Consider the following 22566-nt stretch of genomic DNA (forward strand, 5'->3'; position numbering starts at 1 on the left):
GTGTGTGTGTGCGCGCACGTGGGGGTGTAGGTGTGCGTCTTCATGGGGGTGTTGTGGGTGGGGGTGTCTCTGAGTGGGGGAGTAGGTATGTATTGGTGGGTGTGTCTCTGCATGGGGGTGTGTGTGTCTGCGTGGTGGGGGTGTAGGTGGGTGGGTGTGTCTCTGGGGGGGGGGGGGGGGGGGGTGGGGGGTTGGGTTGGGGTGGGGGGGGGGGGGGGGGTGGGTGTGTGTGTGTGTGTGTGTCTCTCTCTCTCTTGGTTGGGGTTCTGGGACAAATTGCATAGTGGGGATACTGAGAGCTACTGAACCAATCTGTAAATCCTGGATATGATGAAATTACTTCAAGCCAGGGGGTGCTGCTGCACCCTGAGTACCCCTAATTTCAGCACCTATTGCTGTAGGGGAGAGGGGTGTGTGTGTGTCTGCATGGGGGTGTAGTTGGTGTGTATGTAGGTAGGGTGTGGGTGTCTGTATGGGGTGTAGTTGGAAGGCTTGTGGCTACATGGGATGTCTCTATATGAGGATGTAGGTGGTGTGTGTCTCTGTATGGGGGTGTAATTGGGGCATGTGTCTCTTTATGGAGGTGTAGTGGGGGGGTCTCTCTTTGTAGGGAGTGTTGTGTGAGTATAGGTGGGGTGATGATGTGGAGGTTGGGTTTGTGCTGTGTGTGTGGAGAATAGATGGGATGGTGGGGTTGTAGCTGTGTGGAATATAGATGGTTGGTGTGTGTCTGTCTGTCTGGGGTGTGGGTATCTGTATGGAGGTGTAGTTGGGGTGTGTGTATGTGTCTGTCTGTGTGTCTGTATGGGGCTGTAGTTGGGATGTGCATATAGAGGTTGGGTTTTTGCCCGCCTCTGTGTGTGGAGTATAGGTGAGATGTTGGGGTTGTATCTGTGTTTGGAGCGTAAGCGGGGTTTGTGTGTATGTATCTGCATGGGATTGTGTTGTTAGGCATGGTTTGTGTCTGTGGGTTGTTGTAGGTGAGATGTGTGAGTGGTGTTGTGTCTCTGTGTGTGGGTGAACAGGTGTTTGGTGAGGTTATGTTCCATATTGTGTGTCAGTGGGTTACAGCAAAATGTGGTGAATAAACAGTGGAAGAGGGGTTATGTGTTTAGTTCTCTTGAGATTACTACAGGGTGCATGGGGAAGTGGCTGTAGATGGTTTATTAATTCAGTTTGGCATTGTCTTTGGAGGTTTGAATTTCCCTGTGCTGGAAGGCGGTGAGGATATCTGCCTTGTGGCCTTCTGTGAAAGAGAGGAGGATTCTCTTTTGCCAAGAGCAGGCTGAGCCCTTACTGGAAAATGGCTATCTGTAGAGCTGGGCAAAGAATGGAATGTCTGTTCCATGGAAAATTCTGATATTCTAACATTTGTTTTCAGTCCAAACTAGAACAAAAAGCCAAAATTTCCCAGAAAATAAAAATTCTGAAAAAAAATTTGATTCAGAGCCATTGAAATGTTCCATTTCAATAATGTCAAAATACTTCATTTTATAAAGTAAACATTTTTTGTTTCAATAATGTCAAAACATTACAATATAATACAATATTAAATACCACACACAAATATAATATTGAATTAATACTTTAATACCATATAAAAGCATCTGTGTTTGAAGATCATGGTTTGAAAGTAAACACAAAACAGACAGAAATTATTCAAGTAGAGAAAGAGGAAGAAGACCCGTTGATTGAAGTTTCGGGAGAGATATACCTATCTCATAGAACTGGAAGGGACCTTGAAAAGTCATCGAGTCCAGCCCCCTGCCTTCACTAGCAGGACCAAGTATTGATTTTGCCCCAGATGGCCCCCTCAAGGATTGAACTCACAACAGTGGGTTTAGTAGGCCAGTGCTCAAACCACTGAGCTATCCCTATTATTTAAATTATATTATTTTGGGAGAGAAGCTGAATCATAAGAAAGAATTTGTCTACTTGGGGGAAGTACATTTGGTGCCATTAAAGAGAGATCTGGAGAACTGAAAAGAGGAATCCAATGTGCGTGGGCGGCAGGAATAGTGTAGAACTGACAACTGAGTAACAAACAGTGGAAAAGTGCGTGCCACATGTGTTTGGGTTGGAAACAGTGGGCCTTACAGAAATGGAAGATAAGAAGATACAGGTAGTAGAAAATAATGTACTGAGGAGAATGGCAGGCACACGGAGGGTAGATGGAGTGTGCATGGAAGAAATGAGAGGGAAGATGCATTTGGGATTCTCAGTGATTAATAGGCTGGAGAGTGCAAGGTTGAGGTGGGCTGGACGTGTGATAAGAATGGGAGAACGAGGACCAGCAGAGCGTGGGAGGATGAAGACAGCAAGAAAGGATGTGGAAGACCAAGGATGGGATGAAAAGACTCTGTCAAGAGAAGTTTGAAGAGAAAACGACTGGAACTCCAAGACTTATCAACTTGTGCCAGGGACTGGAGGAAGTGGCAAAGAAAGAGCTCCTCTGACCTACCTGGGAAAAGGAGTTGACATGTGTGAGAGAAGTGAAGTGATAACAGTATAAAAGAAATGAATTGAAACAATAAAGTCAAAATGAAACATTCTTACTGTATTGAAACATCTCAACGTTGTAATTTCTCTGGGACAGGGACAAGCCTTTTTATTCTGTGTTTGTCCAGTGCCCAGCACAAAGTGGTCCATCACTAAGCGCTATAGTAACATAAATAATAATGATTATCAAAACAAAATGAGAAAATCAAAGTGAATCATTTCAACTTTTCCCATTGAAAATTTAATTGAAACTGACACGTTCCCACAAAATGTTTTGATTTTTAACTCCCGGTAACTGCGTTTTCTGACAGAACTGTGCCATAAACTATTTTTTTTTTTTTGGCCCGGTCTAGTTAACTGCATCTCCTGCCATCCCCTTTTGGGGGGGATAAAGTTTGTTCATAGTGTGCCGCAGGCAAAGTGGTAAGGTAGAAAGGCCCTCAATTTGCGAGAGTGAACGTCTCTGTTTTAATCTGTGGACCTGGGAATCACAGAGAAGCACATTATCACAAAACTGACATGTGCAGCTTCCTGTATTGTGCTGTATGCTAAATGCATCATGCTATGCAGTAGATTGACAGATTGTCACAGGAAGATGATGTGGCAGAACTACCATGAACCTGCTGGAGATCATTTGAAATAATGTAGTAATGCATTATGGCAATACCTATTCCTGCCTCCCTCCCCCTGAAAAAATTAAATGGATGGAAGTATTTACGTTGTAATCTTTATTGTCTGCTTTTCCTGAACTAAAACATACTCATCTGTTTTGTTTTGTTTTCTTTTCAGATCTGGGAGTGTAGCACAGAACTGGGTTGAGATCTATGATTTTGTAAAACAACTCACAGACAGATTTGTGAGGTATGTTTTCCCTTTGGTAGCTTCTGCTTTTAATTGATACTGGGGTATGTTACAAAACAAATCCTTCTGGAAGGTTATCGGCTGTAAACCTTTCATAAGCATATAAAGCATTTGAACTCTAGTATTCAGATAAACTGGACAATAAACTCTCACTTTATGATGTCACCATGTTTGCACCTTAGTAAAATGTTAATCTGCAAGCATCTTTAAATATTGGATTCTTAATTTGATCTTATATTTGATTTGATTATCTTTTTTTAACATTGCTTCTCCCATAAACAACATCAGTGGATTCTGATATATTATTTCTTTGCCTCTATTGTTTAGCATTATCCTAATTTTAGAGGTCACGATAAAGATATCAGGAAATTTAAAGTGAATATGTGATCCAGCCTAAAAGTAAGGGAACGCTTTTGCTTCTCAAGTGCAGGCATGTGTTTAAAGTTTGCGCCAGTTTAATATATGCATTGTATATATGCAACAAACTTTATTTATAAACAACAATTCTTCCCCTCTGACAAATGTTGCTGTCACAATTTGGCTTGTTATATTTTTGTTTAAATTAAGAATTAGTGTAATGAAACACCTTCCTTTAAAAAAAAATAACCACCCACAGAATACAGGATGTTATGGGAGTTAATTTTTTCCTGTGGAAAATGAAATACAGTAGGCAATTGTAAGCTTGGCCAGCTAATGAAGAGGACATGAATAAGGGTTGCATAATTAAATATTGCTTCCATCCATCTTGCTAAGGTCAAATTGTATGTAAAAGAAGCCTGGGTGACAAAGTTGAAAGTTTGAGAGACTCTGAAGAGGCTTTGGCCATTCTTCCTTTCAGTTAGTGGTGAAAAAAGGGTGTGTTTGTTCATTACAAAGCCACTGGTGCATCCTCTTCTGCAGCCAAGTGACACTCCCTTTTGCAACAGCTGGATTAGAGTGTTGGTCTGGCTGGATCAGCTGAAGAACACAGAATATATGAGCCTGATTTTCTACATGATTTACACCCATATTAAGGCTCTTTTATGCTGCCTGAGTAGTGTATAGTGCCCTTATTATACATGACAATCAGACACCCCCCCTTTTTTAATTTAAAAATATTAGTTGTGGAAAGAACAGCAGAGAATTGTTTAGTAGTTGTCTGAGGCTGTTCAGTTCAGCATGCAGTGAAAACACTGAACAGGGTCATTCTAAAAATTAGATGATACCAGTGTGAGCTGTACATCTGCTTTCCATTTTGATTGGTTGGCAGGATGTAGGCCGGCAGCAGTATCACACATTTATTTCCTGTGTTACATGCCTATGACTGTGTATGTATGTAGGTATATTGCCCCCACACATCACTCTAGAGTCTGAATGCTCGGATAGTGAAATGAAATAAAGGATGTTTGATGAAGAGGATATTTTATGTATTTCTTAATGACCAATTCAGATAGTCAAATCCATTCATAACTCTGAGGTAACTCAAAGGACTCACATCTCAACTGAAAAGATCCCTCTTGTGATCTTCATTAGCTGCTTATGTTATCCAAAGTATTTCAGACTGAAAGCATTGTGTTGTCTGTTTGACAACTGCTTGTGACAACTAAATGGACTTTTTGTCTTTTCTCAGGTAAAACCTCAGTGGAAGGACTAGGACAGTGTCTTAAATCAAAGTAACATGCTGCAGATCTGTCACATATTCACATTATAATTTCTCTGATACTTATGATCAGACAAAAAGTTTTAAAAATTAACACACATGAACTAAAATATAATAATTAAAATTATACTGATATTTATCCTTATTAATGTTAACCTAATACATTCACGTAGCCACACAAATATTATGAATCTTATAATAATTTTCAGTGTATATTTCTCTGATACATTTATAAATTAAAATGTTATGATTTCAAAAAGGAGAGGTGAGATGCTGTTAGAACCCATTTTACAAATGTCACTGTCTTGGCCATCAAAAGCATCAATCAGTCTTAGTGGGGGACTAGTCTTCAACTGATGTCTGTTGTATAATTCCTCTTAACATGAGAGGAGTTAAGAATCTACATCAAGGGAAAAGATTGCTCCCTTACTAAATTTGTGTTTAGGTCATATTGCTGATTATGGCATACATTTGCCCAATAATCCTTTTGAGAGAATTGCTTTTATCTATTACAAATATCTTTGAAGAACACTGGAACCTTCTCATTGAGAAACTGCAGATAATTAAACTTTGTTTTAAATGAAATAGCCAAATTCAGACCTGGAATAAGTGGGTGCTGCTACTTTAATATTACTAGTGTTGTGCCTTCTCACACCCGATATGAATTTGGTCCAAAAGTCTTAAATTGTGTCAGGCCCAAACTTTTAAAATGTAAGCTCGCTTTTGCACAGGTCCCAAAATGCCCATAACAACCAGTGCATGTGCATAAATTAGAATTGCACATGTGCAAAAATGGGTGTGTGCAAATCCCCGAGTTGCATACGCACCCATAGTTGGGTGAGTACAAAAATGTACATGCATGCCTTAAAAATGTGAAGCCTCATTATATTGCAATATGCAAACTGCAGTTCTGTGCATGAATTTTTGAGGTTAAATACCTCAGTTTAACTTGGGTTTATCTACCGCCTATGATAAAGCAAGAAAGAAAACAATAATTTTGCTTCTGCATTTTGCAGAACACCAGGGCAAGAGAGGTATGAGCTCAAGAAGTAAACAGCTTATTAATTCCCTTTTTCTTCTGCACATTCTTGATTTGCAGTTTGAAAGTGTATGCTTTGGAAATAAGATGATGAGAATAACGCTAATAAAGAAAGGCAAAAAGATGATGGATGGATATACTGTACAAGGCTCTCTTTTCATTTGTCTAAAATGTATGTATTTTTCTTTTCTTTAACAGCCCCCGGATGAGATTATCCTTCATAGTGTTTTCCACCCAAGCACAAGCCATTATGCCATTAACTGGAGACAGGTTAGTTCATTATTCCTTTTCTTTAGGGCTTTTACTAGATCAGAGGACGTTAGCAAAATGATTGATACTTTCAAGGGGCAGCCAGTATGGAAACCTCAGAATCATAAGGCAACAGTTCATGTCTGGGTTTATTTTTGTGAACATCCCAATGGATGGTCCACTAAGTCAGAATGAGCGAGGGAGTCAAATGATCTAGGTTCTTTGTCTCAACTCTGCCACTATCTTGATGTGTGATCACAGGCAAGTCACTTCACCGCCGTATGCTTCAGTTTCTTCATTTGCAAAATGGAGAGAATGATGCTTGCTCGTCTTTGTAAACTGAAATCCAGGGATGCAGAAGCTCTGTGTAAATGCTGCGATCAAGACAAACCTTGTTACATTAAATTAATATGTCCGATAAATGTTACATTTGATATGGAAAAGGTACATAAAACCAGGATTTTTTTAAAATAAAAATTCTGAAAACAATATTGTTGATTTCTAAATAGGCATTAGAAGGTGTGCTGGTATCTGGGACCAGCCTGAATCAGTGGAGGTCTGATGGACCTTGTAGTTGCTGTTTATGGCCTTGAGTTGAAGAGAGGGTTGAGGAGTTGTTTGCTGCACCTCTTGTCATTTGATTTGCATATCCATGCTGGCATAAGAAGAGACTGCTTGCTTTGTTTTCAAAGGGAAGAAAAAAAATGACCAGCTCTGGGAAAGTCAGGGAAAGGTTGGAGGGAAAGCTAGGAAGGAAAAAAAGGAAACAGAAGAGAAAAATACACCATTAGAAGGGGAGACTGTTGCAAAGTGAACTAGTAGAAAAAGTCACATCAGAAACAACAGGAAATCTACATTACAGAACATTGCTTCCTGCCGAGAGTCATTGCAGTGTTTTCAAGGGTCACCACTCTAGATTGATCTCATGTCAAACTACTGAAAACTCTGATATTTTTCCCACACGTGCCTTTTGAACCACGTCAAAACAGCATGAAAAGCCCCAAAACAGAGCAGTTAAGCAGTTTGAGAAAATGCTGATGGGTAGCTCATTTCAAATCATATAAGGAACAATTCTTGGATTATGAACAATTTGTGAAGTAATTAAGCCACATAAACAACTTGTGAGGGACTGAAGTGAGGCGTTCCTCTCTCTCTGCCTCCTTGCAGTTGAGTAACACTAAGGCATGTTTTATTATGTTCAGTTTGTTTATTGGTTTTTATAATAAATAAGCAGGTCAAGAAAACAATATTTTTACCAGAGGTAAAAGGCAAGATTTGCAGAACTGGGTGCCTCAAATTATTCGTCTAAATCCATACTTCGGCAGCTGAAAAAGTGGCCTGACTTGAAAAATTGACTTGACTTGAATTTTTGGTCTATGCTATGGGCAGATGTAGAGAGGAGTGAGGTTATAGATCACAATTCTAAATTACTTCAGAGAGTGCAGGATAAGGCGTTTTAGGCCGGCTGCAGCACTTGTTGAAGTCAATGGGAGTCTCTTTCTCTTGATTTCAATGGACGCTTAATTCTTTTCAATGCCATATTCCTTCCTGAACACTGACAGTCACGACTGATACAGTAGTTCACACTATTTTGAATGCCTAGGCAGAATTTTGGCATCCCTCCACAGAAGCACAGGTGCTGTTTCAGTGAGTCGGTGTAGTATGTTCTCAGTCGTGTGAAGGAGTTAAAACATATTTTTCTATGAATATCAGTTCTAGAAAGGAGAATTCTGGAGGAGCACATTTCGTTATAAGTGAGTTCCTCTTCCTTTCCTTTCTGTCATCCAATATTTCCTGAGGCATCGGTGCACGCAAATACTGAAAAAAAATTACCCATTTGTGATTCATTGGGGGTTGTGAAAGAAGATGAGGAAGATGGGTAGTAATCACAGTAACTGTACGTACATGACTGAGGGTACGTCTATACTTTGCTTACCGCCGAATCCGGAGGTAAGCAATCGATCTTCTGGGATCGATTTATCGCGTCTTGTCTAGACGCGATAAATCGATCCCGCAAGTGCTCACCGTCGACACCGGTACTCCTGCTCTGCGAGAGGAGTATGCGGAGTCGACGGGGGAGCCTGCCTGCCGCGTGTGGACCCGCGGTAAGTACCTTGTAGTTCGAACTAAGATACTTCGACTTCAGCTACGTTATTCACGTAGCTGAAGTTGCGTATCTTAGTTCGAACTGGGGGGTTAGTGTGGACCAGCCCTGAGTAGAGATATTTTTAATGCAGATACGCTTTGAAAAACGTTGATTCTAAATATTAAGGAGTCCAACAGCTGAGAACAACTCAGCATCTTTGACTCCCATTGGCTCCAGCAGAAGATGAGGGGCTCAGCACATTGCAGTATTAGGGACTTAGTACCATTGAGTGACGCAGTATCTTTGATTTGTTATGAATTGTGTTTTGTTACTTGCTAATTCACAAATCTCAGTAAACCACAATGAATTTCCAGTCATTTGTTCAAGTCAGTGAAGTTTTACTGTATTTTAATGAGTTGAATACTAGTTGTAGAGAGGTCCAGACTCACCCATGCGGCGCCTCCTGCAGGTCGTCCAGGGAATTAGCTCACCAGCCTCTGGAGCGCCCTCTGCAGGCCGGTGATCCGCCTTGTCCTCTTCTCTGGCCTCCGTGTCCCTCCCAGGACCCGGTGCCCCTATTACTGGGATGCTGCCCCCTGGCAGTACCCCACAGATCTGGGTCTCCCCTCCCTGGGGAACCCCCACCCACTATCCCCACCTTGCCTCAGCACTAGGCCACTGCCAGTCACCAACTAGCCCCCGCTCCCTGGTGCAGACTGCAGTATAGGCCACTCATCACTGACAAGGGGGGTTTGGACCTGCTGCCTTGGACTAGCCATGGGCTGCCCTCTGCAACCCCCAGTGCCCCTTGGCCTAATACTAGGCCGCAGCCTGGGGCTTTCCAGGCTGGAGCTCCCCAGGCTTTCCCCAGTCCTGCTCCACTCAGGTACTCTTTGTCTAGCTCCCTGCAGCCAGGCCCTTCTCTCTCTGAAGGCAGAGAGAGACTCTTGGGCTCCTGGCTCCCAGCCATCTGGGCTCTGATTAGGGTGTGGCCCAGCTGCAGCAACCTCCCCCAATCAGCCAGGGTTTTACCTTGCCCTGCCCCAGCCCTCTGCAGGGCTTTTCCAACCCCTCAGGGCAGTAGCAGGTGTCCACCCTGCTACACTAAGTCTTTACAAAGTACAGTTCATACTGATTTTTACAACATATTTCAACTGTATTGACACACATGGTATGAACACACCCTAGAAGTAAAAACCTAAAGTTAAAGGGAACTTTGTGTTGGTGAGAAGTGCCATATTGACAGCCCTGGAGACTAAAATCCTCTTTAGCCACAGAACAGCATAATTTTATCAAAAACCGGTGGCCAGGAAAAGCACATGATACAGGCATCACAATATACTTTGTATACTCCTGTGGCTGCTTGTGTGCTGGCAGATATAACGGTAGTTTCCATATCCTAGCTTCTGCCAACTATAATTAGTGTTTGACTCAGACCTTTGGCCATATGTACGGGGTGTGATCCTGCTGTCTTCACTTGGGCAGAACTCCATTTGATGTTACCGAATACTTTGCACGAGTGAGGACCACAGGATAAGGCCCACTGTCTTTATGTATGATGCTTGTATGGTATGTGCCAGGATGGGCTTCTCTCTGTATTCTGTTGCACATGCATATCATGAGTACACGCAAGAACCAACCCAGCAAAGCATTTCTACATGCTTAACTTTACACTCATTTATTTTAGCATGGAAGGTCTGCCAGAATGTAGCCAGCCAGAGCAGTATACAGACTGTTGTGCTGCACATGTAACATTCAGAAGATGCACCTAATTTTCCAGTTACCCACCTTCTTCATACTGAGACGACAAATGAGCCCCAAATGTTGTAGTAGAAGCGCATAGTATCACATCAATGAAAATTTGCCAGTTACCTCTGGAAGGGAGTTTTGTGGGAAGTTTGCATTTATTAACTGCGCTAAGATGTGTGAAAAGCACATGAAGGTAGAGAGCTTCTCATTAATTTATGTGATTCAGCTGAGGAGGGGGATGTGCAGAGGTTATTCTAGGTAGTGCGTGGAGCATATTGTGCACAGATGTGGGATGAAACTTCCCTGTTTTTGTCAAATGACACATTTTTTCCTTCAACAAGTATGTGTGTGCTTCCTAATACACCTGTTGGATTATAGCCATTTTGTGGTACAGCTGCATTTTGTTGGAGAAGACGTTGACAATCCCTCATACACGTTTTTGGGGGAGGTACTTATTGGGAATCAGAGTGTACTCTCAAAGGCCAGTTGATGGTGATGTACTCAAGCTATCCTGACTAATAATGCGAGATGCCAGAGTGGGATGGTCAATAAATATGAAGTTGGAACTGGCCTAAAAGAACTTAGAGCCCCAATTCGAAAACCTCAGGTTCACAAATCAGAGTAATCCTCTGTCAAATTTAACTTGTCTGACCTGAGGCTTATGTAGCAGACAATTCCAGCCAACACTGACCTCAGCAGTATTAATTTCCAAGGGCAAAGCCTTTTGCTAGCAAGAACTGGCATTCAGCAGTGTCTTCAGCATATTTTTTTCAGATGTGCTCTCCATCACTATCAAGTAACATTTTGTTCCCTCTCTTTGTGCCTGTCAGAAATACATTTGTTCACACTAATGCAAAGGAAGTTGGTCTCTGCTACGAAGTCAGTCTGTTTCTTTTTATGTGACGTATCCTTGTAGGGGCCTGATCCAGTTGATGGAAGTCTGTAATGGAGATATCCCATCTCCTAGAACTGCAAGGGACTTTGAAAGGTCATCGAGTACAGCCCCCTGCCTTCACTAGCAGGACCAAGTACTGATTTTGCCCCAGATCCCCAAGTGGCCCCCTCAAGGATTGAACTCACAACCCTGGGTTTAGCAGGCCAATGCTCAAACCACTGAGCTATCCCTCCCCCCATTAAATATCCATTGTCTTTAATGGACGTTTGATCAGGCCATGTATCTTGACAGAGAATACCATCTATGGTCTTGTCTTCATTAGCAAGGCTTTTAAAATTGCTAGCATGTTAGCAACATTCAGAGCCCTAGCGTAGACAGGCCACTGGCTGCTGACACCATTTTCAGTGCTATATCAAGGCAGGGTTACATGACACGGTGTCAAAAACATTGTCAGTAGCTGTTGGGTTATCTGGACTAGGGCTTCCAGTGTTGTCAGCATCTGTTCAGCTGATAAATGCCATGTAATAATTCAGTCTGCATGAAGAATTGCAGAGCTACACTAGACCTACTAAAGAGGAAAAGTCAAGGTGTGTGCTCAGCCAATGGCAGATGCTGGTATGTTGTAGTTTATTTTACGTTGGGTCTCAGTGCTTAGTACTATTGCATCATTAGACTGTCTAGACCAAATTCTGAATTGAGTCGTACACCACGCAGTCCAGTGACGGCAGTGCAATCAGTGCAGAGTGAACAGTATTCTTTAAGTCTTATGTCAGACCTGAGTCAGCCACCCTTACTCATATTAAATAGCACCTGACTTCATGAATAGACCCGCTGAAATAAATGGGTGTACTCCTGGGAGGGTACTATTCACCGTGAGAAAGGGAAGCAGAACTGGGACCATAGAGAGGAAAGACATGGGGTGAATGGCAGAACTCCCATTGAATTCAGTAGGGCCAGGATTTCACCGATGGTCCTTGACCTTAGGAGTTTACAATCTAGGTTAGACAAGACATGATGGAAGCCTTGTAAGAAGGGTGTTACTTGCTTTATGCTGCTTGTGGAGATATTATCTAAGTAATTACGAAGCGCAGAAGAAAGAACAGACAGGGTAGCTATTATAGATTAAATATGCCTTTTCTAAAAGACAGAGGTGTGATGCAGCACATATGTTGAATTGAGAAGAGATGTTATATTTGTAATCATTCAGCCCAAACACAGACAGGCTGCAAGTTACAGACTGTAGTGAACGGATTGATTTTCCTCCCCCTCCCTTCCGCTCCCTCCACCTTAAATCATAAGACAGGCCTGCAGAGCTCTAGAATTCATTATGATGATGATGATTTATTTGCACTGCAGCAGGGCCTAGGGACCCCAACCAGCGATCCTAGCCCCGTTACGGTAGGCACTGTACAAACACATAGAAAGGCGCTCCCTGCCCTGAACAATTTACAATCTGGTGGCTACAGCAACAGGTACAGAATTAGGGAGAGCCGCAGAGTCCTGGATAGTTATGGGAGTGGGCGGGGTGGGGTGGGGGTGATGGTAGCATGAACCCCCTTGTTACAATGCCTGCTTTGGTACTGGAAGATAGATGGTGACCTGCTCCCTGCTGCTGCAGAAGGGACAATTTTTGTTGCCAAAGATTTCACCAGAACCAACTGCAAAAAAAGGCCTGGAGATGCCAGCGTGTCCTGTGAGGCCTGGTCATGAGACATACTGGATAAAACTGAGCTGATTGTACAAGAGCTATTTTTGCAATGTGAAATCTGTTTCAGAAACTGGAACTTCAGTTGCTGTTTGTTTCTTGGCAAGCAGAACATGAATGCCTGTGGACATGCTGCCACTCATTTCTGGCAAGCACTAAGTATGTGGCTTATAATCTGCATTCATACATAATCAGTTTCAAGTTGTTTCTATAGATGCTGAATGTAAAATATTTGGATCAAACAGATTGTATTGCCTTACGTAACTTGTTCTCTTCCGTCTATTTAACACAGAATCTCTTCCTTTGCAATTGCAACTGTCAATATGGATATCAGTTGCTGAATGCAAATTGAAATTTACATCTACATATTGTACTTCTGGAGTAAAGCTTCTAAACGTAGAGAAACTTAATCAGTGGAACAAATGACTTGTGCATGGCATTCGGGCTGGGTGGCGTTCCAATTTTTTCTTTCTTTGTCTGCCCTAAGGAAGGGTTTCATGCAGTCTGGAAATACTTTCCTAGCCAATCCCTCACTCTCTCTCATTGTCATCTGTATTTGTTGTGTTCTGTGCATTCTGGGCCAAATGACAATCTCTTTACTAGGGCAAATGCCCATTGACTTCATTAGAAGTTTCCCCAAGTGAAAACTGACTGAGAATCTGAGGCTCTGGCCCTCTTAATGTAATCCTTTTATTTTTGCTACTACTGACTGCATTCAAAATATTTCCTTTACTTCTGCCTACTTGCTTCCACAGCCCCGTCCCCATAGTATCTGAGCACCTCACAGTCATTGGTGGATTTATCCTTTCGGTTTTCCAGTAAAACAGAGAAACAATGTTGTCCCCTTTTTACAAATGAGGAACTGCAACCCATAAAGGTTAAATGACTTCCCTGAGGTCACACACAGGGTCTGTGGCAAAGCCAGGAATTGAACCCAGCTCTCCTGAATCCCAGTTCATTGCTTTAACCACAAGAACATCCTACAAATGCTGAAAGAATGAACAGATTTTTTTTTATTTAGAAAACGGACTTTAATTAAGTATTGTAATACTGTTTTAGCACCCTCCGGCTCATGAATTACCTCCTGTCAGTACTTATGAAGGTGTATCATTCCATTATGCTGCTTGCAGAAATAAAGTTGTGGATCTTGGTAGAGTTCTTTTTTAATTTGCGTGTGCCTGGAAGCTAAGTAAATGCAGGCGAGCAAGCTAAGTAAACTTCAAAAAGTATGACACAATTTCCAGTGAACTGTTCTAGAGTTGGTACATGGACCTTTGTTTGCAGTATAAGCTCCATCTGAAACACTCCTCTTGAATCTGACTCTTTCTGAGTCCCCAAAGCATAGCGTCACTTAGGCATACCATATTTGTTACCAAAGCACAGCTTTCGTTATGATTTTAAATTTGTCTCTGCACAATGTTTATGAGCGGAAATGATTTTTTTTTTCATGTTTTAATTTCAGGGTCACACTTTTGCCCTTTTATACAATGGGACATACAGAACATCAAAATCTATTAGTTTTACCAATTGTCAATGTGATTTTTAGCATCATTTATTGATTGAACAACCTTTGGTCTTGTTTTCTAATTATTCGCAGAAGTGTAATCAATCAAGGCCTTCAAGATTTACGTAGTGTGAAGCCAGCTGGTGATACATACATGCACGAAGGATTAAAACTAGTAAGTTTTAATACTCTTATAATTGAAATAAAAGTCTGTTCTCCTATGACTTGAATGCCCTGTTGAAGTAACAACGAAACAATATGCATTTAAAACATTTTGCATGCATTTTTTTGTTACTGGATCTTACATCCAATAGTCTTTAAGGGCCAAATCCCAGGGTCCTTACTCAAGCAAAGATTGTTCTGGTAGGAGGAAAAACCCATGTAGGGGCTTGGAAATCCTGTGAGGTTTGCCTTATGGAGTTTCTTTTGTATTGTTTCCTAGGCCTGGTCTACACTAGGCGGGGGGGGGATCGATCTAAGATACGCAACTTCAGCTACGAGAATAGCGTAGCTGAAGTCGACGTATCTTAGATCGAATTAAAATTACTTACTTCACATCCTCGCGGCGCGGGATCGACGGCCGTGGCTCCCCTGTCGACTTTGCTTCCGCCTCTCGCACTGCTGGAGTTCAGCAGTCGACAGGAGAGCGATCGGGGATCAATTTATCGTGTCTACATTACACGCGATAAATCGATCCCCGATAGATCGATCGCTACACGCCGATCCGGATACTGTAGACATACCCCTAGAGTCAAGAGGTGGACCTTAGTTTTCCCATATGGAATAAGTAACTAACACTGTATAACAGTTAAAGAATGGGTATAGTAAATAACCACAGCTTTATAGTGTTGCTGTTATTATTACAGAACATTAATAGAGCATCTAAAATGTTCATGTTTGTTTACAAACCGAGATAAAGACATGGGCCAAAATATTCCATAGGACTAGTGATTTTAGCTCCCTTAATTTTGGGGTATCCAATTTGCAGTGTTGTTGACTCTTGTAATTTTATTGAGAGTCTCACAATATTTGATGTTTAATTTAAAGGCCCAGGTCCTGGGGACCAGGGAATCTGTGAGAATCTAACTTTTCATCAAAAAGAAAAAGTACGTTTCTAGCCATCACGGTTGTGGAGAAAAGTTTGACACTGTGACGTAAAGGGCTGAAAAATTAGAAGACAAATAAAAAGAACCCCAAATTTGTTGTTTAAAAAAACCTTATTCTTTTTAATCTGATTTCATTATATTTTGGGGCCTGTCTAATGATTTTTGAAGGTTTGGGGTTGGCAATATTGAAAGTGAGACCCCTTAAAGGGACATAATCATAAAAAATTGCAGAGTATGAAAATCATACCGCTTTAAATGTGTGTCAGTTTGTGGACCCAAACGCTGGGGCTCTTAAAGTCACTAGTAACTTTGGAAAATGTTGGTCATGCTCCTTAGCCTAAACAAATTACAATCCAAGGCTGTGATCCAACTCTGGTTTAAATTAATGAAAGGATGATAGGTAGAGGGGAGATGGGGGATTGCTTGAAGAGGTGAGTTCTAGGGATGGATTTTGCTCATTCAGTCTTATTTGGATTATTTCAAATGGCTGCATTCATTTAGTAGAAGCACCTTGGTTATAAGTTCGGATATGACTGCAAACTGGATAATTATTGTTCATTTTCAGGCAAATCAACAAATTGAGGGTGCAGGAGGCTCAAAGTTCTCCAGTATAATAATTGCTTTGACAGATGGTAAATTGGATGGTCAGATCCCCTTGTATGCAGAAAAAGAGGTGAGTACCGAACTGCAACTGTCTGTTACATTCTGCTGTGTTTTTGTGTGTGTATAGCCTGGTGTGTAAATAGTGTATTTCTTTCTTCATTCTATTTTGGAACAGGCAAATAAGGCCAGAACTTTAGGGGCTAGAGTTTACTGTGTTGGGGTCCTTGATTTTAAACAAGAACAAGTAAGTGCATTGTTGTTATTATTACTAATTCATGTCATAATTCAAGTTTTTATAAGGCAGCCATCACTGTGGTAGATGAATGTACTTTACTTATGTTGGAACAGTGCAATATCTTCTCCAGAGCAGGAAGTAGATACTTAGACATTTGCTTATTAATAGAAGTAAAAAGAATGAGTGGATGCCACTGTTCTATTACATAAAGGATCTCTCAGAAATGAATTACACTTATTGATAGCCGCCTGAACCAGATAATTTAGGTAAACTTTCCATTCAAATGTTAACCAGCTTAGACCACAGCTTGCATGAGTACAGTGTCTATAGATAAGCTTTGAGTTGACAGGGGACAATAGTCTTTGTTTTGGAAAACAAAAGAAGGACTATTGTTTTTTTTTCATCAACTGAAGATTTATCTATAGGTCCTGTGCTCATATAAACTGATCATTTGCAGAATTAGCACTATAGAGCGGATGGAAATGGGGTAGGAAGACTTGGACTTTAAATGGAAAAGTGTACAGAAGGAACCTTAAAGAAAGGGTATGTGGAAAAACTTTGTAAAGTAAGATGAAGCAAACGGGGAAGCAGAAAATTTGCACCACCTATCTCTCTCTTAGTTTTAGTGCTGATTTTTAACTCCACTCCAAGAAGAGAAGTAAAATGATTGTCTGAAACGGTCTGTATTTAGGGATCCTCTTACTCTGGTTTTATTTGAATTTGAGTGGTTACCATACAGTGGGATTAGCTGCATATCATGTAGCAGCAAGTACTCCTGCTCAGAAAAAACATAACTGCTCTCTTTAACTGTGGGCCAGAATGTCCATGGGATCCAGGATTTTCATTCCCTTGCTAAATGATAGAGCCTGTTGCTTTTAGACCGATGTTTAGATTTTCAGGCTGAAAAATATTGTGCAACGTGTTTGGTCTGCCAAGTTATTTGTGTTTGTTTTTCAAAGCTTGAAAAAATTGCTGATACAAAAGAACAAGTCTTCCCTGTCACTGGAGGATTCCAAGCGCTTAAAGGAATAATTAATTCTGTGAGTATTATTAAACACTCATTCTCAGAACATTTGATGGATTTTAGAAGCAATTTCTTGATTTCTGTGGAGGCTTGGTTTTGCCAGAAAGGCAATTGCATTATAATTAGCTAGGTTTAGTCTAAAGGCCTGCAAGGAGCTGATTGCCTTCTGAGAGGTGCTGAGAGCCCTCCATTTCCATTGATTTCATTGAGCCGAATTGGGCCCTAAATTCATAGTTCCCAGTCACTGGTATCTGCAATACATTTACCCTTCTTACCTTAGTGATGCATTTCCATACATTGCTGTTGCCTGCCATCTACTGAATTGCATGTGGTCTGGCTCAGTATAGAGTTAGCAAAATGCAAGCTTAGGTGAGTTTTCCTAAATCAAGGGGACGAGGTGGAAACTTTTACAGTTAAGGGCTTAGTCTGGTGACGTGGTACAGCTATTCAAAATAGTTTGGTAACAACTGGCTTTAAAGTATTCCATAAGCTAGTTATGGTACTAACCAGAAATGAGTAAGAATATGGAAGTATTCTGGAAGCATCACTTTGGCCTCTGCTTTTACCCACTTTTTTCCCCTGTAAGAACACAGTCTTTTAGTTTGGTTTGTTACTCCTGCATTTTATGCATTTCACCAAAGGGTCCCATTAATGAGTGTGGGTGAATGAACTGATTTGCAGTGATTTGTTTGAAAGGGATATGAAGGGATGAAACCAAGAGACGCGGTTCATGCTTTTGATGTGGTCAGTGACGAGGCTATATTTTAGTTGGTTCGGTCAAGTAGGCATCTTCAGTTGAATGGACCATAACTTACGTATTTGGTTTTAGAGGAAATTCGGTGTCGTTTGGATAATTGTCAGAGCACCAGTGCCTTAAAAGATGATGTTTGTTATTGTTGTTAATGATTTGTGTTGCGGTAGGTGCATAAGAGCTCTGGCCGCGGACAAGGACCGCATTGTGCTGGGTGCTGTACAAACCCAGAACAAAAAGGCTGTCCCTGCCCCAAAGAGTTTGCTATCGAAGTATAAGGCAAAAGACAACAGATGGATGCAGACAGACAGAGGAGTAGAAGGAAACAATGCGACTGTTGGTCAGCCTGATAGGCAGTGATCTCAAGCTGGTTTAAGCTCCATATGTTGTTCAATATAGCTTTTATTCATAAAGGAAAATAGTGCAAACTGAATGTCAAATGTAAGGCTATAATATACTAATGAATGAAGCTCTCTTCCCAAGACAGACCCCACTGCTGTTCCCCCTCCATCCCCCCCCCTTTTTTTTAAACAAAGGACACTACTTATAACTAAGTTATGAAATCATGAACTTGTCTCTACTTTTCCATTGAATAATGTGGTTTTTCTCTAGAAGTTACTGGTATAGATTAAACTATTTTTTCTTCTCTTTGCTTGTATATTGTTTCAGAAGATTCTTCGTCCAGTCTAAAGAGATGCAGTCAATCTGTTCAGGCTCTTACTTCATCTCCCTTAAGAGATAGTCAATCCATGTGGGAAATGCTAGGGAATGCCTGTTTGTCATTATTTTGAAGACTTTAAGGGCCAGTTCCTTTGCTGCTGTAAATCGGCCTAGCACAGTTAATGGAGCTAAACTGATTTACACCAGCTGAGTATTTGGCCTTAATTGTTTAATGTCCTTGGAAACCCCATGACCTAAACATTTATAATGTTTTTCAACTATATATGGCAAGAGTCAACCTCATAAATACAAGGAGTATCAGTTTGCACCTCCTAGTGCTAGCAAGGGGCTGCTGTTTCCTTGTTAGAGGCTAAGCGGTGGTTCCACCATGCTCCTCTCTCAGGTTTTGAAGGATAGGGGAAGTATAGTTTCTCATAGGCTTTCCTTAGGAGCCCAACTTGTGGAAGGTACAATTAGGATGTGTAGAGTCAATGCATCCCCTAGCTGGTTTGGCCACCTACTTTAGCTGGTCAGTGACACCCATTTTTGAGGCTGCATTTGTTGTCTGTCAGACTCCTGGCAGAGATGGCTGAGAAGAGGGTCTGTGTATCTGCATTATTTCACCCCAAGAACTATGAGCCACCATGGGCCCTGTGCCCTGGCAGAAACTGATGTACACTGGGGTGAATTTAATCTTTAGTTTTTCAGGGTGGGATTAAAAAAGCTCTTAAAGAGTTCAGCACCAAACTCCCATTGAAATTCAATTCCCTTTGGTGCTTGTGAAAATCCCATCCTTAAAATAGGATGTGCTTCATCCCAGAAATACTGTGTGGGACTGACTGGCTTTTTAAGGAAGATCTAGTCTAGATCGTAAACGCATGGACTATTCCTTATAAGCTGTAACTGAGCGCTTGAATAGCGTAGATTTATATTTAACAGACAGCAGTTTGAACAAATGTTTCAGGGCTTAGCTTATTGCTTGTATATTTCCAAGAAAAGCTTGTGTTGCAGCTATTCAGGTTGTCTGGAAACACAAGGAAGGGCTCATTTCGGTTATGTTTGTTGGGATAAACAAAAAATAATCCGGTTGTTGATTTGGTGGTTTAGATTTTTAATTTTTGTTCTTAAGGTCCTGAAAAGTTCTGGCTTTACAGCCCATGACTCCAACTTCAAGGATTTAAATGCTTTGAGAAGCAATCTGAAAAATCCATTGGTATCCATTTCCCCCCTGGAAAATGTTATCCATGTGGAAGCTGGACAGTGGGGCACTGTCGATATCACTTGCTCATTTCTAGGGCAGTGATTGAAACGTCCATACGTTAGTAATGGGGCTTTGGCTAACTTTTTCCACCACAGGGAAAGACTCTGGTAGTGGGGAAAGGCTCTGACAGAGAGAGGCAATGGGGAAGGGAAAGGCTGGGGCAGCTGCCGGGGCCTTTCTCTGCCGCCTCCCCACTGCCAGAGCCTTTCACTGATGCATGTAGCCACCCACTGCAGTGTGGACACCACCTGCCTTTCACTGTGGTGGGAAGCTACATGTACTCCCCATGCTGCCACCAGTGGTGTGCAGTGCAACATAGACATAACCTTTGAAAAATTCTAGCCCAAATCCTGAAGTTCTTTCTTAGTTTTTACTTGCTCCAATTCCCAATGAAGTCAGCAAGGATTTACCCATCTACGTATTGTGCCACATTTCTTTTGAATAATATCCCCATATACTGTATTTGAACAATTTATTTGATTTATGCATACTTCTGTGCGGTGATAACTCACATGAAGTTCTGTAAGCTTTTCTGGCATTGTTAATATCCAGCTTTACAAAGTATCAAATGAACAAAGTTGTCAGAGTAAATAAATCTACGCAGAAAGTCTAGTAGCTTAAAAGAAAAATGCTGAAGGCAAGTTGGTTACCCTATCAGGAATGGTTTACTGATTTAGTTTGGCTGATAATTATGTGGAAGTATGGCTTCATGAGCAAATGGAAGAAATACAGGGGCAATGTGAGATTTAAGAGCTTAGGAGTGCACAGTTGCTTTCACAGTGTGATATTTTGGTACCATATGAGGAGCTCAAATGTTCTCTAATATGGACGGGATTTAATTAAGATATTTCTTCTCTATTAAAGTACCATTCAGGAATGGCTATTTGGAGTGTAATAACCACATCAGTGTTCTAGGGACCAGTGTCGTAAGCGGCTGAGCACCTCTTGTGAGGTGCTGACCATCTTGAACACCTATGGTCTTTGTTGGGAGCTAAAGGATGGTGAGCACGTTTCAAGGAGATGGCCTAGTACATTGGAGGATCCATGTCCTGATTCAGGAAGCATCTAACTTAGAACACTTCAATGGGACTTTAGCATGTGCTTGAGAAGTCGTCCAGGTCCTTAAAAAAATAACTCCAAGCTGAGATTTTCAAAGTTTCCTAGGAGATCCTGGCGCCCAGTTTCCATTAATATGAATAGGAATTGAGTATCCAAATCCCTTAGATGCAGCTTCGAAAAATCTCAACCACAAGTGGAAATGTTCTTCATGAAGTCGCATAAGAATCAAGCTTGTTCTAAAAAAAAAAGTTGTATTGGAAACATTCCTATTTATACACATCTGGAAATTTTACCGCTTTAGCTCTATTTTCTTAATGGTTTCAATTGATTCTGAAATGAACATTGTTGTGGAAGCATTCTACGGAGAAAAAGCAGCAGGCTCTAGTGATTAAAACACAGAGCTGGGAGCCAGATGCGGCCTACATTTTAATCTCTTTCCCTCCCTTCCTCCTCCCACACTCCTCCCCCCCAAATCCTAGTTTTCCTAACGAAGCTCTTATGCTGGAGCTCCACAGGGTTGGGGTTCTGCAGGCTTATGGGGTGAGCAGGGGAACGGGCACTCACTGAGATGTCCTTCCTGGTTGAGCCTCTGTTATTCCAGTAGATATCCAGTTGTAAATCAAATCGATTTGAAAACAGAATTCACTTTGCTAGGACCATCTTCCCTGCTGCTGTTGTACTGACTGGGAACTCCACTCCATTGCTGTACTGCTCTTCCAGTGGGGATAGGTGACAAGGACCTCAAAGGAAGGGGGCCAGCAAGGAGGCAGCAGTCCTTGGACATGTTGGCCCGCATGGAAGTGGGTCTCTTCCTGCTGCTTGTTCCTCAGGGTCCACATGATTGGGAGGCTGCACTCCAAATCTTAAATCAATCTGACCTGATCTAGACTTTTCTCCGGCTTGCAGAAAGGTTCACATTTTGAGTTTCGCCTGCGTTTGTGGAATGTTCAATTACGGACACTGTGTACAGTTGAGCATGTGGTCTTCAGATCTAAATTGCTTGAATAAACCTGGTTCTGAAAAACAAAATAAACGAAAGGATCCTGATTCTATCTTCACATGTGCATGCAGAATTCCCACGGATTTGGGTGCAGGGAGTGGAAGTTGCATGGCTGTTTCTGAGAGCAGAACTGGAACAGAGTACACCTTTAAAAGTAACATTCGTTTTAAAATATGGATTTCTCTTTAGTAACTTCATTAAAGTATGTGACCGGCTATAATTAGACATCACTTAGCTTTCATATTACGAGTTGACAGTGCATAATGTGGGAAGTAAAATATTTAAAACAACCCCAAACACTTATCAGATAAGGGTACAGGAACTTGATGCTTAACAGACACTAAAAGGGAAATAGCTTAAAAAAACCTCCTCCCTCTGAACATTTTTCTGCTGTAACAGGTTGTACCTAAGATTATTATAACTGAAGGAGATTAGAGAGAGAAATATTTGTCTCTGTTGTTTTAATTGATTATTTTGTGTATAGTCAATTTTACTGTTTCCCTTGTAGAGTAAGTTCAGGCTTTCATAGAGGAAGAAGGGAGAGAAAAACACCATTTTAAAAACAGTCCAACATGATTGTCAAACCATATAAATTACATCTCTACCTCGATATAACGCTGTCCTCGGGAGCCAAAAAATCT

The 22566-nt window shown here is 41.4% G+C and overlaps 1 protein-coding gene across 2 annotated transcripts in view; it reads left to right on the plus strand.

Moving 5' to 3' along the window:
• Positions 1-22566, plus strand: part of ANTXR2 (ANTXR cell adhesion molecule 2) — a 183202-nt gene that overhangs the window by 967 nt on the left and 159669 nt on the right. For both annotated transcript variants that reach the window (XM_026653300.2, XM_026653299.2), the window contains exons 2-7: positions 3289-3360; positions 6237-6308; positions 14320-14401; positions 15898-16005; positions 16111-16179; positions 17130-17210. In XM_026653300.2, coding sequence (XP_026509085.1) covers positions 3289-3360; positions 6237-6308; positions 14320-14401; positions 15898-16005; positions 16111-16179; positions 17130-17210 — 484 coding nt within the window. The remainder of the gene's footprint in view (positions 1-3288; positions 3361-6236; positions 6309-14319; positions 14402-15897; positions 16006-16110; positions 16180-17129; positions 17211-22566) is intronic.

This window comes from Terrapene carolina, unplaced genomic scaffold (genome assembly GCF_002925995.2).
Source record: "Terrapene carolina triunguis isolate 2854851 unplaced genomic scaffold, T_m_triunguis-2.0 Scaffold136, whole genome shotgun sequence".
NCBI lineage: Eukaryota > Metazoa > Chordata > Testudines > Emydidae > Terrapene > Terrapene triunguis.